The sequence below is a fragment of the Rhyacophila brunnea genome, unplaced genomic scaffold, assembly GCF_057557595.1.
Source record: "Rhyacophila brunnea isolate RB1 unplaced genomic scaffold, BYU_Rbru_1.0 scaffold_19, whole genome shotgun sequence".
NCBI classification, from domain to species: domain Eukaryota; kingdom Metazoa; phylum Arthropoda; class Insecta; order Trichoptera; family Rhyacophilidae; genus Rhyacophila; species Rhyacophila brunnea.
This window is the reverse complement of record NW_028232848.1, coordinates 27,860,449-27,876,591: the sequence shown is the minus strand read 5'-3', so window position 1 is coordinate 27,876,591 and position 16,143 is coordinate 27,860,449. Positions and strand designations below refer to the sequence as shown.

The 16,143-nt window shown below is 28.3% G+C and overlaps 1 protein-coding gene across 1 annotated transcript in view; it reads left to right on the top strand.

Moving 5' to 3' along the window:
* Nucleotides 1-16,143, top strand: part of LOC147072882 (ras-specific guanine nucleotide-releasing factor 2-like) — a 66,330-nt gene that overhangs the window by 23,640 nt on the left and 26,547 nt on the right. Inside the window, exons 6-14 of the mRNA XM_085945839.1 lie at nucleotides 854-1,001; nucleotides 2,863-2,970; nucleotides 3,138-3,235; nucleotides 3,900-3,957; nucleotides 4,343-4,514; nucleotides 10,285-10,478; nucleotides 12,435-12,560; nucleotides 12,930-13,032; nucleotides 15,492-15,695. Of these exons, the coding sequence (XP_085801965.1) occupies nucleotides 854-1,001; nucleotides 2,863-2,970; nucleotides 3,138-3,235; nucleotides 3,900-3,957; nucleotides 4,343-4,514; nucleotides 10,285-10,478; nucleotides 12,435-12,560; nucleotides 12,930-13,032; nucleotides 15,492-15,695 (1,211 nt within the window). The remainder of the gene's footprint in view (nucleotides 1-853; nucleotides 1,002-2,862; nucleotides 2,971-3,137; nucleotides 3,236-3,899; nucleotides 3,958-4,342; nucleotides 4,515-10,284; nucleotides 10,479-12,434; nucleotides 12,561-12,929; nucleotides 13,033-15,491; nucleotides 15,696-16,143) is intronic.

The following is a 16,143-nucleotide window of genomic DNA, read 5'->3' as shown; positions in this document are numbered from 1 at the left end:
AAATATTTATCTCTGCATAGATAGGTATTTTCACTTGCTGACTTTTAACCCCTCTATATATGACTGGTGCTTTTATACCTAAGTTAGCAATATTAATTTATTTATCGAGTAAGCAGTTTTATTTCTTAAGGCTGTACTTCAGCTGGGGCACGGTCTAAAACGATCGTGACTACGCGACACGAAGATTATGCAAACGACGCGTGCAGAACAAAAAATAATTTGTTATAAAAAATCAACATGCGTCCATTTAATGTTATGTTTATTATTCTATTAGTAATAATAATAATAATCATATATTCATTGTCATGTTTTCTTTTTCAAATAAATGGGTAACGGTTTTTAGTCATCTTTAGACGATTTAAGAATTAATTCTCCCGAAGCCATCACAAACCAAATTGACGCTCGAGTCCAAAATTTCATCGCACCTATAGTTCAAAATTATTTTCCGTTCTACTGAAGTATACTCTTAATATTCTGGATATTTTATTTGATATGTAAATACATGAGGTTGAATTTTATATTATATATTTTTATATTTCTTTTCGTTGGATCAACAATTAATTTTGAATGTTAGTGGCATTATAAGATGGATTTTTAAAACAAATTGCATATTTTATTGATGTGTATTATTATCTCAATATATTACGTCTATCCTCTGCATCTAAAACAACATATAAACAAGTCATACCCATGATCTCATAAGCGAATACATCAAAACTTATCCATCGCTAATACCTTTATATTCCTACATCAAATTTAATTACGAAAGTATGCAACGGAGTATGGCTTATTCCTCTTTTAGCCCAAACATATTATATATAATATTTTTTTATACTTATTATTTTATTTTCAGTTTCAATAAAGTAGTATTACAAAGAGAAGAACTAGAACAGAGGCACCTTCATCTTTTACAAGTTGTCGAAAGTGAGAGGACAGCGCGAGCTCAATACGCGCAAACTTGTGAAGACTTGGCTGCAGAAGTAGCTAAACTCAGGGCTGAGGTAAGAAAAAAACAATGCTTTTCTCATAATTTCTCATAATATTTTTTTACATGAACTAATTTCAAATATTTTAAACTATTTTTTTGTGAAAATTTCAATTAAGTGTATCACGTAAAAACTAATAGCGTGACCTGATTTGTAGACGATAGATACACCATTATCGAGGCTACAAAAATAAACTACGTAATTACGCTAGAGTAAAAAAAAATAGAATTAGGTAGTATGTTCTCTTTCTATCACCACAGGCCTATTCAAGAATAATAATACTAACTTACATTGACACTGTATTATTTTGAAACAATAATTGTTGATTATTCTAAATAATAATTGTTTAAAGTTTAAGCCATGTACGAGTACTATTCTTGGATAGCTCCAGACTGAGGTAGAGAGACTAACGTAGAGAAGTCATTTAATTTTATAGTCTTGATATTGCTGTTACAACCGAAATTAAAAATCAATTTAAAAACATCACTAAAAATTTAATTTAATTAATTTTATTATTTTATAAAATGTGAATTTTACAAGTAAATTCTCACTCGATTAATGTCATATCAAGACTATTTTTTCATTATAAAATCATTAATAATATTTTTATTTCCAAATAATTTTTTTTTTAATATTTGTTCATTATATTGTATCATTAATTTTATATTATTACAACGTTTTTATTAGCTCGTATTCTTGTTTGTCCGATGGTTGTTTGTTCGGTACAAATCTTGCAATCGATTTTTAAATACCTTCCCGACTAGATAGACATTTTAAACTTTTAGAATATATCAGAACATGGTGCCAATGCATTCTTTTAATACTTTTAGCCTTTTTTAAGCAGAATTCAATTCATTTTCAGTTAATTCTGTTTTGTATGGAAAGTTATTTCAGAAAAATCCGTAAAAAGTAAATGACTATTATTGGTTACTAAGGGGGTGGTTAGGTTAAGTAGAATTGAATTCATTTTCAGTTATTTCTGTTTTGTATGAAAAGTTACTTTGGAAGAAATCCGTAATCCAATCCACTATTATTGGTTGCTAGGGGGTCTGGTGTACTAGCAACTAAATTATTAATATATACGTGCGTTACTATGGAAATCAAAATAAAATGTCAAAATGACATTTCAGTATTCTATATTTGTTTGTTTGTTTGTTTTTTTATGTACTTCATATCACGTACAAGTTTGAGCATATTGAGCATAATAATTCAACAGAAAATTTAAAAACGTTGTATATAAAAAATTCTGTTAATCTTGTAATTATTTTCAATTGATTTTGTATACACTGTTATTAATTATTTTAATTAATAACAGTAACGATATTAAAGTAACTATTATATAGAGATGAAGCCTAACCGTATCAAAACGCAAAAAATAATTATATAATTATCTTTTCTCGATAATTTATATTGAAAATGTGAAATCGGTACAGGATTTGTTTATTGCTACATCATGTATAGTATGCTCTATCTGAACTTTAAAATCAACATCTTTGTTAATTTATTATATTTTTGTTATTTCTAATCTCCTTTCTTTCTTTTCATATGGTGCCAGTGTGCAGAATACAAAACAGAAACATGCGCAGAAACAAAACCACAGACACCAACACAAAATCACAATGTATTATCTTTGTTAATTTTATCAATGACATTTTTTTATTTGTTTCAATTTTAACGGGTTTATTTTGATATGATTTAAAATAATTTTGAAACCAGAAGATTTGTGCACATTAATGGATGACTAATTATTGAGAGCTACTCATCAAAATTTTCATATTAATTTGTATTTTTAATTTAATATGTTTAGTTGTTTTTAAATTCATAACCATCCTTGTCTCATTTTCAATTTGTGTCTTTAATTCCATCATATTTTCAGTTATGCGCTTTAAAAAGGGAATGGTGTCCTGGAGGAAGATCAGCTCCGTCAACTTCATCTCATCAACAGCATGACGCACTGGAGTTAAAGAAAATCAAGAAAGTTCAGGTTAATATTTCATAAAAAAATAATTATTACTATATTCAAAATAACCATCAACTTTTATATGTGTTTCCGTAAATAATTGTGTTAAAATTTTAAATATTTAATAATATTAAGCATAATCTGATGTTACTATTTAAAAAAAATGAAATAATATTTTTGTTATTTTTCAGAGCTTTTTCCGAGGGTGGCTTTGTAGGCGTCGGTGGAAACAAATTGTAGAACAATACATCAAAAGTCCACATGCAGAAAGTATGCGAAAGAGAAACAGGTTTGTGTAATTCAATAAATTTATAAGCTTTATTAAGCTGAAACCAAAAGATAAGATATGACCAAAAAGCATGCAGAATCCCGCTTTTATAATAATATATTCTATCTTCGTTAAAAAATCCATCCAAAGTCGATATCGAAAGCTTTTTTTAGCCTTCATTCCATGTTTTTTTTGATTTCCGTGGATTTCATTTTTAATCGATATTATTTTATAGACGGAATATTATTTATAAAACAGAAATTACTGCTTTCCACTGATATTTTTTGACCCTTTTGAAATAATCTAAAATTTTCAGGTTAATCGCTTTTATCCATATATTATACACATGTAGCTTTCTTTGTTATGTTGAATTTTTAGAGTATCAACTGATAAATGAGAAAAACCAACATCATTTTGCCTAGTATACAAAAAGAAACTCATTAAAATTGCATTTTAGTGATTATCTTTTTCTTCTTATCCTTCTTTTCATGACCAAAAATGCAGGCTTGGTCGTGAGAGATTTTCCGTTTTACTGTTTCTTGTATGCCCTACATATTCATTAGTATGCTGAATACTTTCCATGTTCAGTACTCAAGACTGATAATTCAAACTTTCCTTTAGACATTGTATATTATAATACTAGATATTTTGTTTATTTTTATAAAAAACAAATATTTTTTTTCAGTCTCGTATTTCGGATGGTTGAAGCGGAAGAAGAATACGTTGAACAAATAGAAATATTGGTAAAAAAAATATATTTTATTATGTCTTCATTAATTATTATGCTTGTCAGAACAAATATTACCCAGAATAAATAAAAAAAACTGTTTAACTTCAGTTAAATGAAGAAAGAATATTTTAAATACTCTTGGTGATTTATTTTATAATTCGTAAGCTTAATCATACATCAATTTTGTAATAAAATAAATTATATTATATGGCAAACATATAGCTTTCATAATTATAACAAAAAGCTCCTGAGATAATTCATAATATTCATTAATAAGACAATATTGATGTAGCTATGAGAGCGTCATAGTTTAGTACTGCACATAATGAGTTTTTCCTCTGATACGGTAAAACAATTATGTAATATAGGAAAGATGTTAATTTTTTTTGAATTTTCAGGTTTCCTGCTTTTTGCGACCATTCAAAATGGCTGCCAGTTCCAAGAAACCACCATGCTCGCATGAAGACGTGAATTCGATATTTTTAAACAGCGAGACTGTTTTATTTTTGCATCAAATTTTCCTGAAAGGCTTGACATCTAGAATGGAGTCATGGCCCACTCTTGTACTCGGTTAGCAAATTGAAAAAATTACTTATAATTCATTTTCATCGATTTATGAAACCTAGTCGACGACATAAACGAATTGGAATCATAAGAAAATAAATTTCATTGAGTAATAAACTCTGTAGCTTCAATTAGTTATTATAGATAAAATATTTAGGTACTATTAGTAAGACAGATCAAAATTAGTGGCACCTTGAAACTGAAATTCAATAAATTAAACACACCGTCGTCTTTATATGTAATCAATATGGCCAAGTTTGTATAGCGTCCTTGTAGCCGTACAGCACGAGTTAATCCTGCGGTTTAACCCTTAAATGCATGATTTTTCCGATTTTTATTAAAAAAATATATTCATATGTAGTTGATTGTCTAAAACATGGGAAAAATAATAAAAAAAAAATAAAATTATTTTTTGGATAAATTTTAATATAAAAACCATTTGTATTCATATGAATACACCATGCATTTAGCTCATAAAAGTGAAAGTTTACAACATGAAATGGAAAAATTGAAAGACTTAATTAAAACCTTATAATTATAATATTATAAATCAAATTCTTATAATTACTAACAAAACAACTTATAATACATTATGGAATAATTTAAAACAATTTTTTGCTTGATTAAAACACAATATGATTCCACATTTTTTACAATATACTCTAGATTATCCTATATAATAGTAATCAAAATACACGATATGATTAATGTTTTTTGAAGCATTTCTTAATAATCTGACGACAGTATTCCCATTTTCTCCCAGGCCTGGTTCAAACGGAAGTCTGTTTTTGCCTCATTTTCTTGTCCAGAGTATATCTCAAATAGGTAGGCAAAGTCTGACACATCACACAGCACAAACAACTTGAAGCTTCATTTATTTGGCTTTTTAGGCATGTACTGCTTCATATAATGCCCAATTTTTGACGAACACATTGGTTCATCTACACACAACCTCTGCTCCATAGGAATTTTACAGAACATTTGATTTAATTTACCATAAATAGGCCTAATTAATTTATGTAGCCTATCGTGGTAAGAGTCAGTTCTGGGAAGAAGCGTTGCATTTTGGTTCAGCAGAAAGTGACAAATCTTTTCAAATTTATTTATAGGCATTGTTGATTTTATTGGTTAAAACGGATATACATCTGATCAATATCAACCAATATCAACGAGTGCCAGGATATCGAAAGACAGACACGAAAATAATTATACCTATATACTGCCTTATGTCAATACAAGAAACTCTCACTGGCTTACTCGGGTCTTTTTCAATGGAAAACAAATTCGTTTGAGGAACTATTTCTTCAACTATATCATCGGTAAAAAAATAAGTGAAGAATTGGTAAGGTGTTTCGAGCTCTAATATTTCTTGAAAAAGTGATGTGCTGCCTAAAAAAGATAAGCAGGCTTCATCCAGTGTTATATTTTTCCTTTTCCATAATAGTATTAGGGGATTAGTTTTTGAAGGTGGAAGTCTTGAAGTTGAAGGTATTGGTTGATCATAGGACTCATCCATTTGCAATGGTGGGTCGTCATTTGGATCATAAGTGGAAACTTCCGCTTCATCATTTTGCATCCTCCAACTATCTCTGGTCGAAATCCCCAATACTGTCATCGTCACTGAAGTCCATTCCATTCTCACTGTCAGATAAGTTGTTAGCATACTCTTCAAGTTCCTTGTCAGTTAAATAGTGTCGGCGAGCCATGGTTGATCTAAAAAGGCCAAAATATGTTTACAAAACTTAGCTTCCTATGTGGTAAATATTACCCGTTAATGCATGGTGTATTCGAATGAATACAGACGTAAATATCACATTATTCTAGAAATATACAAAAAAAATCTGAAATATTTTATAAAAATTTGCTTGACTAACCTTCATTCAGTATAAAATGATTTTTTATAGGACTGGAAGATCTATTATTTCATAGATATACCACTGCAAACATGGAAAAACGTCACGATCCGATGAAATGTCAGATTGGTGTGGTTAAAGCGTAATAAAAAATAAATTTGTGTCATCTGGTTGTCAAACGTGAAACTAAATGGAAGCATAGACTTTGATAATGATTAAAAGTATTACGTCAACACTAAATCTTGGAAGATTTAGACAATAGATGCCATATTATGCCGTGTATTCGTATGAATACACCATGCATTTAAGGGTTAATCCCGTTATTTTACTTATACAAATTTAACTCGGCACTACAGACCATATAGGTCCATGGAAAACTACTCAATGATACTCCATATATCTCTATTCCATATTTATCTCTACCCGCGTTTCTCCAGTCGATTGCCTTTAACCTGAATGTATCTCCCTTCATTCTTCATCATCTATTCCGAGGGTGGTTTGTATTTTTACCAGTATGTGTTTTTTATTGAATCTTAATTGCTAAATATGTGCCTTTAAATGTAATCTTATAGTTACTATTATTGACTGCTATACTGACGTATCTACAAAATATTCATTCAGAAACCTTTTTACATAAAATAACAACTCAAACATATTTTTTTAGTAAATAGTGTCAAAGTGACAATACTGATAAAATTTATACATCGTGACAAATAATATACTTAATTATTTATATTCAAGATACCTAATAAACATAATACATATTATGTGAAATAAAAATGAAGGTATAGTATATATTTCTTCATAACTTTAAATAACATGTCGTAATCTATTGATTCGTATTTCATGAAATACTCATACATAGTTATTGGAATAATTAATTATTATGCTTTGAACAGATTTTAAATAACGCTATATATCATAATACGTCTATGCATATCAAATATACAATAAACTTATACTAACAAATACATATAATGTAACTTTTTATTAAGGTATGCGCACACTGAGGAAACATTATATTTTTATCGCCATTATCAAAAATTGTTGAAACTTAAAATGAACATAATATTATTCAATTGCCATCAGACTTTCTTGTGCTACTGTGCAAGTTGGAATATATTAAAGTATAAATAAACTAGAGGTCAATTACAATCATAGTTTTTGATGTGGTTTTTTTTTGAAAATTACAAAATTTCAGGATGTGCATGAATAGCGATGAAATACGTACTTTATGAAATACAATATACATCTGCCAAAAAAACTTCAGATAGTTTTTGCGTTTAATCCTTATGTATAATAGTATTTCATGATATACAAACTGTCGTTAAGTCTATTGTTACTGTTCTAATATTTACATTACTTTGATCAAATACAATCATAATCATTGTACAAAGACAAGTAGATGTTGGTACGTTAAAAGATTTAGAATTTATTAACATTAATGATAATATTGTAAAAGATAGTTCGTGATTATATTGTGGTACTTATTAAGAATAAAATATATACATAATGTTTAGTGAATAAAGTAACTCACAATAATTATTGTGAAGTAGTCTTAATATTATTATGTGTGTAGTTATATAAATAAATTAGTCGTAATTTGTGAAAATAATATAATTATATATCTAGCATGTTGGTGTATTAGAGTAAAATAGCTAACTAATAGCTAATATAATAACGCATCTCCTTAAGTACTTAAATATTGTGTTAACTTTTGGCGGAGTTGAAATAATTATAAAGGCTTGCGTAAACACTGATGGTCTGGTATATTTGAAAACAAAAAAGCATAGTTTTATTGGGCAAATATAGTTTTGCGCTTCATGTTCATTAATGTCTGTTTTCACTATCATAAGATCACAAGTCGAAAACATATTATACAGTACCCAGACAATTATTAAAAAACAACCCTTAATTTACATTGAATATTTAAATAATATATCTCTATTTTGTGTGGTATATGGAAGATATGAAAAACGCAACATTATCCTTACTTTATCATTTTAATAAACTGATAACATTATCCCACATACAAATCATAAATTAGTCTTTTGTATAGCTTTTTTAGTGCATCGAGTTATTAGATAGATCTGATATATTAACGGCCCACATGCTCATCGTAGGTCAACATTGAGTTTTTATTGTATTTTCAAACCATGATACTAGGCACTCCTTAAACGTTGTAGATAATCTATTGATATAATTTTGAAGCCTTATTATTATTTATATTTATTTTAAGCATTTGATCACTGCGTACAGTATTTTTATTACATAAAATAGTATTCTTTTAAACCTCCCGCTCTAATGTTTTAGAATATAGTCATATTTCGGTACATGAATGTGCAGTGGTGTAATGATTTTTTACATTTATTATTTTTAATCGCATTTATAAAACTATTAGTATAATTTATGACGAGATAATTTTAGTAAAATATTTACGATAAAAAATTATATTGATAATCTTTGTGATCCCAAATTTGACAAGAATTAGGCATTTTATTATTCAAAAAATCGGCAAAATTAACACTTTTGAAGATGATTCTAAAGATACTTATTATAAACTATATCTTTAACCATTCAAGTGTGATAAACATCTTATGAATAATGATTGCTTTATAATAATTATTGACCTAAGAATAAGGTAGTGTTTTTTTGAAATACGCCATTTCTTTTGTCATTCCCCAGTGGTTAAGCTACAACACACGGCCGTAGTCATAAATTGACAAACTATAATTGAAGTAGAGAGTATTCCATAGGCATTGATTTTAGTGGGTATAGTTGTAGCATAAATCAAAACTGATTCCTATGATAACAGCACAAATTTTTCATCAATTATTATAATTTAAAAAGTTTATAAATATCTTACTTCAAAATTATTAAGTTTTAATCCGTATATATATATTATATACTCATATATAATACCAACAATTTATTCAGTACCATATTAAATTGGCATATTATTAATAAATTATGAACTATTTATTAGACAGAAGGTATCTAAATCAATATTTTGAGAATTAAAATGTTTAAACTGATTTCTGTACGTGTTGTTTTTGAATCCAGAGCATGTGGGCTGAACGAATAGATAAGAATTTTTCGAAATAAAATAGTGTTAAGAAAACTTTACAATAATATGTTTCAGATTTCAAAAAAAATTGTATTTTTTTTTATTTTACCTACATTTATGTTAAGTATAACGTTTTTTTGTATAATCCACCATCATGATATTTTGATATTTTATGACCGTAAAAAATTATCATCTAATAAGTATATCCCAATATTAGAAAATGGTATAGTTGTTGATATGGATTCTATAAAATAAATACAGTTAAATCCCGACAATATAATATTATAACCAAATATAATAAATGTAATAGTCAACTATAATAATATGAGTCAATCCGTCATTAAGCCCGCTCTGGAGATTTATTTGAGTTTTAAGTAAATCACAAAAAACTGTTTTGTGCATTTAAAATGATATTGATGCTAGTATGTAGTGGTGAAGTTTGTATAGTAATTTATTAAAATCATAGTTTGAATCGCGACGTCTTATTGGTCGGCTATGTAGAGCGGATTTAACCTGTTATTTATCCTAGAGCAGATTTGGTGACTCAGGTTTATATTATTTTGTTTTTTTTACGAAACAGGGCAGAACTTAAAACTCGCACCTCGATAGGCTGGTAGACCTATTCATATAACACATACGTACATTTAAAATTAATTTTATTGAAAAAATGCCCAGAGTGAGTTTGGCAACTAAGAAACTATAATATTATGACAATATTCATAATATATAAAGAATATAGTGAAAACAGTTACTTAATGAGTAGTTGTTAATTATAATTTCGGTAGCAATATGCACATAGCAAACACAAAACTTGAAGGTCGTTTGAATCTGTGAGTAGAAAAATTGTCTGGTACAGGTGACCTCTTCGATATGTTGCTGCCGATGCTCTCCATCTATCAAGAGTACGTCAGGAGCCATCACTACTCACTGCAGGTTTTGACCGAGTGCAAACAGGGGGCCCAATTTGCGGCACTGCTTGCGAGACTTGAAGCCAAGCCAGCGTGCCAGGGCAGATCTCTGGAGACTTTTTTGACATATCCTATGCATCAGGTGGGATATTTTTTTGACACAGCTATTAGCACTATGTGTTCTATAAAACTATTTTTAGGTCATCACCATGATTTTTAATCATTTATATATTTTATAATGAGTATGTTTGCCTATGTATGTTTATTTCACTGTTAATTTAATCCAGTGGCTTACAGTTTGGATTGGTATATAATGTTTCATATTAAACTCTACAAAGTACTTTTATATAAGTATAAAGCAAATTATAAGATACTGTCATAATAGTGTGACATATTATGCTTATGTATACAGTGATATAAAGTATTCAATGATATTAAAAAATAATTTGTGACAGATTAATAGAAAGGTAAAGCAATAGGTACATCCATATTACATCCACGATGGTCGCGCGGATTAAACGTCGGGATATAGCGTTGTGGGTCCCAGGTTCGAATTCTGGGTCTGGCAAGTGCCCTTATTGTTTTTCAATTTGTGTATGAGTCAGAGTATGGACCTAATAAGTTGAGTAAGTCGCTGACATCCATTTCTCATAAAAACAAAATCTGTTAATACAAACCTCTACTCTGTGTAGGCCCATATGACTTTATTAGGATCGGACATGGTCGGCAATAAAGTCTAAATGTGATTGTAATCAAAATAATTTATTTTTTTAAACTATATATTTTTTCAACGAATAAGATACAAGATTTGAGAATGTATCATATTATATATTGAACATAAATAATAAATAATTTTAAAACATCTCATGCATATACACACAAGAAAAAAATCATTTTCTAGAGAAAAATACGACACCCGACGCTTCTTAAACCTGTATCAGCTATTGGATTGGCGCCAGTATGCTTATCCAATTAATCTATGGGGATCTTACTAAATTACGACGATTTAAACTAGTAGTTGTTACATGTGGGTCTATTCTATGCTTATCGACCGCTAAAGTGATAAAGTGATAAATATTATCAAACTTAGGGTAGGTTTGTATCAAAATATTAGCACTTATTGTAACAATTACACGAAGTTGGTTTTTATTGTTGCAATAAGTGATATATTTTAACAGCACCTATCTTGCTGCTGTTAAAATATCGCACTTATTGCAACAATAAAAACCAGCTTCGTGTAATTGTTACAATAAGTGCTAATATTTTGATACAAACCTACCCTAAGTTTGATACTATTTATCAATTTAGTGTTCGATAAGTATAGAATAGACCCACTGAAATGCTTATCAAATTGCGTTATAATGTTAGCTATCTGTTTTCTAGTGGGTATATTATAACATATACACGAGATGTTTTTAAATTATGTATGTTCAAAATAATTTATATTGCAGAATTAAACCAAATCCAAGAATGGTGACAGGTGGCACTGCCGTCTGGTATTTTTCTAGCATAATCATAAAATGCTACGATAAATTTTGAATATAAAAAAATTGTTTGCGATATTATATAATTCGTAGATTTATGTTTGTATCAAAATTGGATTATAATATAAACACACCTTTTCTCTCAAGGCAAATCAAAAAAATGTCTTCTTATGCATGCAAGTATAAATTTCAACATTAAGTTAAGTTTTTTTATTATTTAGGGTTGCGTTTACCTTTTTTTAAACTACAAATGAGAAAAGCGTATCTCAAATCTGACAATAAACCACACTTAAGCAAATTTATATGGGAAATTAGACACAAAGTAAAAAAATATTGGTACTGTACGGTTATACGGAATACAGAGGAAAACACATTTTGAAAATAGCCGATAAACTGGATTATGTGTTAGGTTAACCTCCAAACCTAACCTAATCCAACCCAACCTAACCTAACCTAAACTAACCCAAACTAACAAATAATCCATTATATCGGGTATTTTCAAAATGTGTTTTCCGCTGTATTCCGTATAACCGAACAGTACCAAAATATTTATTACAAGACTCAGAAATTTTGTATAATAATGATTTCATGAAAACGTGTCTATATTTTTTCAGGTCCCAAGATATATAATAACTCTACATGAACTATTGGCTCATACTCCTCATGACCATGTGGAGAGACGGTCCTTGCAGCATGCAAGGCAGCAGCTCGAGGACCTCTCCCGACAGATGCACGACGAGGTATAAGATTTTCATCACCTTAAAAAAATTAAAAATCATTGAAAATAATTTTAGTAGGGAAATGATTACAACAGATACCAAAACAATATCAATGTTAAGTAAATGAAAATAATAGCTAGTTTATATAAGTAGGTACACATATGAGAATAATTTTAACGGAATTTTTGAGGATGGATTTCGAAAAAAATTACATTTTATTGTAGATTAAATATTCCATTTATCATTCTAACTCAAGTTTTATTTTTTTTTCTGATGGTCATATGATACGGATTGCTTAATTATTTATTTTAGACGTCTACATGCTGTTATATTTGTGTAAATACACGCCAATTTAGTTATGCTGATAATAATGTATTACCTGTTATACAGGTAAGCGAAACTGAAAACCTTCGAAAGAACTTAGCAGTAGAAAGGATGATCATCGAGGGTTGCGACATTCTTTTGGACGTCAACCAGGTTTTTGTGAGGCAAGGTGAGGTATCTTCAATTTACATAGTTGTTGTCTATAAATGTACACTACATACATGAGACATCGATTTAAAATTTAAAACGTCAAATTTACAAGAGTTATTGTTATTTACAATTAATATGGGGTTTATTATGTCTTGATATAAATATTTATAAACACTACGTTAAATCACAGAGTTTTTTTTATTTTTCAATATCGCAATAAAAAAAAACGTATTTTATATCAAATTATATTTATTTGTTTATTTTTTACATACATAATATTTTATTATATATTTTTATTTTCATACAGTAATATTATTATCCTTACTTGGAATTGTCTTAAATTTTATTTAATTATTATGACTTTTAATACATATTTTATATGAATAACGTATTATAATGCCATTTGACATTAATTAATTGATTACCTATATTAAAAGAAATCTTGGCACCAATATTTCCTTTCGGTTTTTTTATTGCCAGTGAAATCGCGGAAAAAGCCGTAGGAGGTAAAAGTTTTTTCAATTAGTAGTGATGGTAGAATTTAGAGGCCTTTATCGCTTGACAACACTTCACCCACACCAATATTATAACTTAAATTATCCAATGTTTCATCAAAAAAATATTACAGCAATTTCCTCACCACTGTTATAAAAAGTCTTATTATTTCGATGAAAATTATATTATGCATTGAAAAATTATTGTATGGAATATTTTGCCATATAATTCCTCTAAATATCTTTTTTTAATTCATTCAAAAATAACAAATGTGATATTTGTAAAAATACTAATCATCTCTTATGATACCCTATAGACAGGAATGATTTATAAACTGAAAAAATTGTAAAATATACATTGCTCCCGAGGATGAAAAATACTGAATGTTGCCCAAAAAACCACTCTCACCTTCACCTGCTTATATGTGTCATAGCATCGAAATGAGAAAAAAATCCAATACAACATTGTTTTATTAAACATACATAACTAATGCATGGATTTTTCTGATTTTCTTAGTGTTGTAATTTTTTTCAAATATGATTTTCATTTTTTATGCGGAGTATAATTATTATATTATATTTAATTGCTAATGAAATAGGTTTAATTCTTAAATTAAGTTAAATTACGTTTATTTATATATATTTTTTAATTGTCATGAATTTTTACCTAAAATTAATATAAACATCAAATATTACATTTTTTAAATGTCATCACAACTATACTCACATAAACAAATTCCTACAATAACATTCTATGTTTAAATATATTATAATTCTATAATAACAACAATACAACAATTTAACATGTTATTTTTATTCAAAAGCAATAACTAAAACTAACATTTTTAAAAGTTGTAAAGAATTTATATAAACAAATTATGAAGTAACTTTTTTCAATAGTTACTTGAAATTTTACAGATTTTTTTTTTCAAAACTAAATATACATAATATAATATTTTAAGAATGTACGGAGTTGCTTTTATGCACAGATTGTAATAGCGGTTTATAGTAATATTATGAGATGGATTTTTGATGCTTTAGAATATTTTTTAACTAAATTTAAAGTTTCTTGTTTTATGTACGTATCATATCCTCAAGAATACAATAATTAATATTAAACCAATTCGTTTGGTCAATACACTGAGTTATGGTTAACGATAAAATCGATAATTTTTATGCGTAGTAATTTGTATGTAGTAGATCTTAAAAAGCCTGAAAGTTACTCCTCACAGTATACTGTTTACAAAAATTACCATATGAGACGTAAAATAATAAAAAACTAAAGTATGGAATATTGTGAATAAAATTAACAGAAAGGGTTGCTCATATTGCTTTGTCAAAGTAAAATAAAAAAAACTAAAAATGTCTCTTCTAACAATATATGCCACATGAAAATTTAAGATTTTACCCGTAAGAGATTAAAAATATTCTGGAGACTTATCGAAAACCTTGAGAAACCAATAAAATAATTTGACTTTTCGAGAATCAAAATATTTAAAGATTCCGAAATTGAGAGACTGGAAAAAAGTAGTTAAGATATCACAAACTCTACTTCTTAGGCTATTGACAGCATAAAGTTACCAGTCAATTTACTAAATATTAAATTGATGGATAATATATATATTTGTTTTATTTACTTATACATAAATTATTTATCTTTTTATTTTATTAACTGTCAATAAAATTCATAATGGAAATGCATTGTATTAGTTTGCGGTTTTTTAAATTAAATTAATAATACATAAATTATAATTTATATTATCGGATTTTGTTTATTTTACAAATAATGAATCATAAACAGTCATCAAATGTATTTTATACCGCCAAATTAAAAGTAAAGTGCAGTTGGAACTATCAGTTAAAAAAATATTCCTAAATAAAAAAAATAGTTCTTCAATAAAACTGATAGCGAGAAACAAGATAGCGAGTGAACATTATTGCATTATAAAATACAACTGTTTTCTGAGGAGTTTATTGCGCTCAGGTAGCCTGAGCCAGGTATGCGGCAGTGGCGGGGGGTCTAGGGGCAGGAAGTCCCTCCAGCCACGACAAGCTTTCCTCTTCAGCCATCACCTCATCCTCGGCACGCGTGCCACTGGCGGTAGACTGCACCTTCTGCCAGATACGGGACGCGTGCCCCTCGCCGATGCCATGCTGGTGGAGGACCCTTCTAGTAACTTGGATGATGGTTAGTACTTAGATTATTAAATTTATTATTATTATAAATACTACAAGACGTAAGGTAAAATTATTCTAAAATCTTAAGTGTAAATTGGAAGTGATTAAACAAGATATGCAATTTCAAAAATCACCTACTACTTCTAGTTCCATATAATATGCTATCAAGATTACGTAATTACTTTTAGCTGGATTTAGGTACCGAACACTAATGTTATTTGAAGAATAAAATTGTCTTTTTTTGGAGAAAAGATAATATCAGGGATACGGGTAATCTCAGTAAAACTCGATATATTATTTACAGCATTTAAAAAAAGAAAATGACAAATTCTTCAGTAAATTTAGTGATTATACACTTTAATTATTTCCAAGCACTGATTTGCGGTATATATAAAAGGATAATAATTAATTATAATACAGGTTAATTAAAATAAGTTTAATAACCGTGATATATAAAA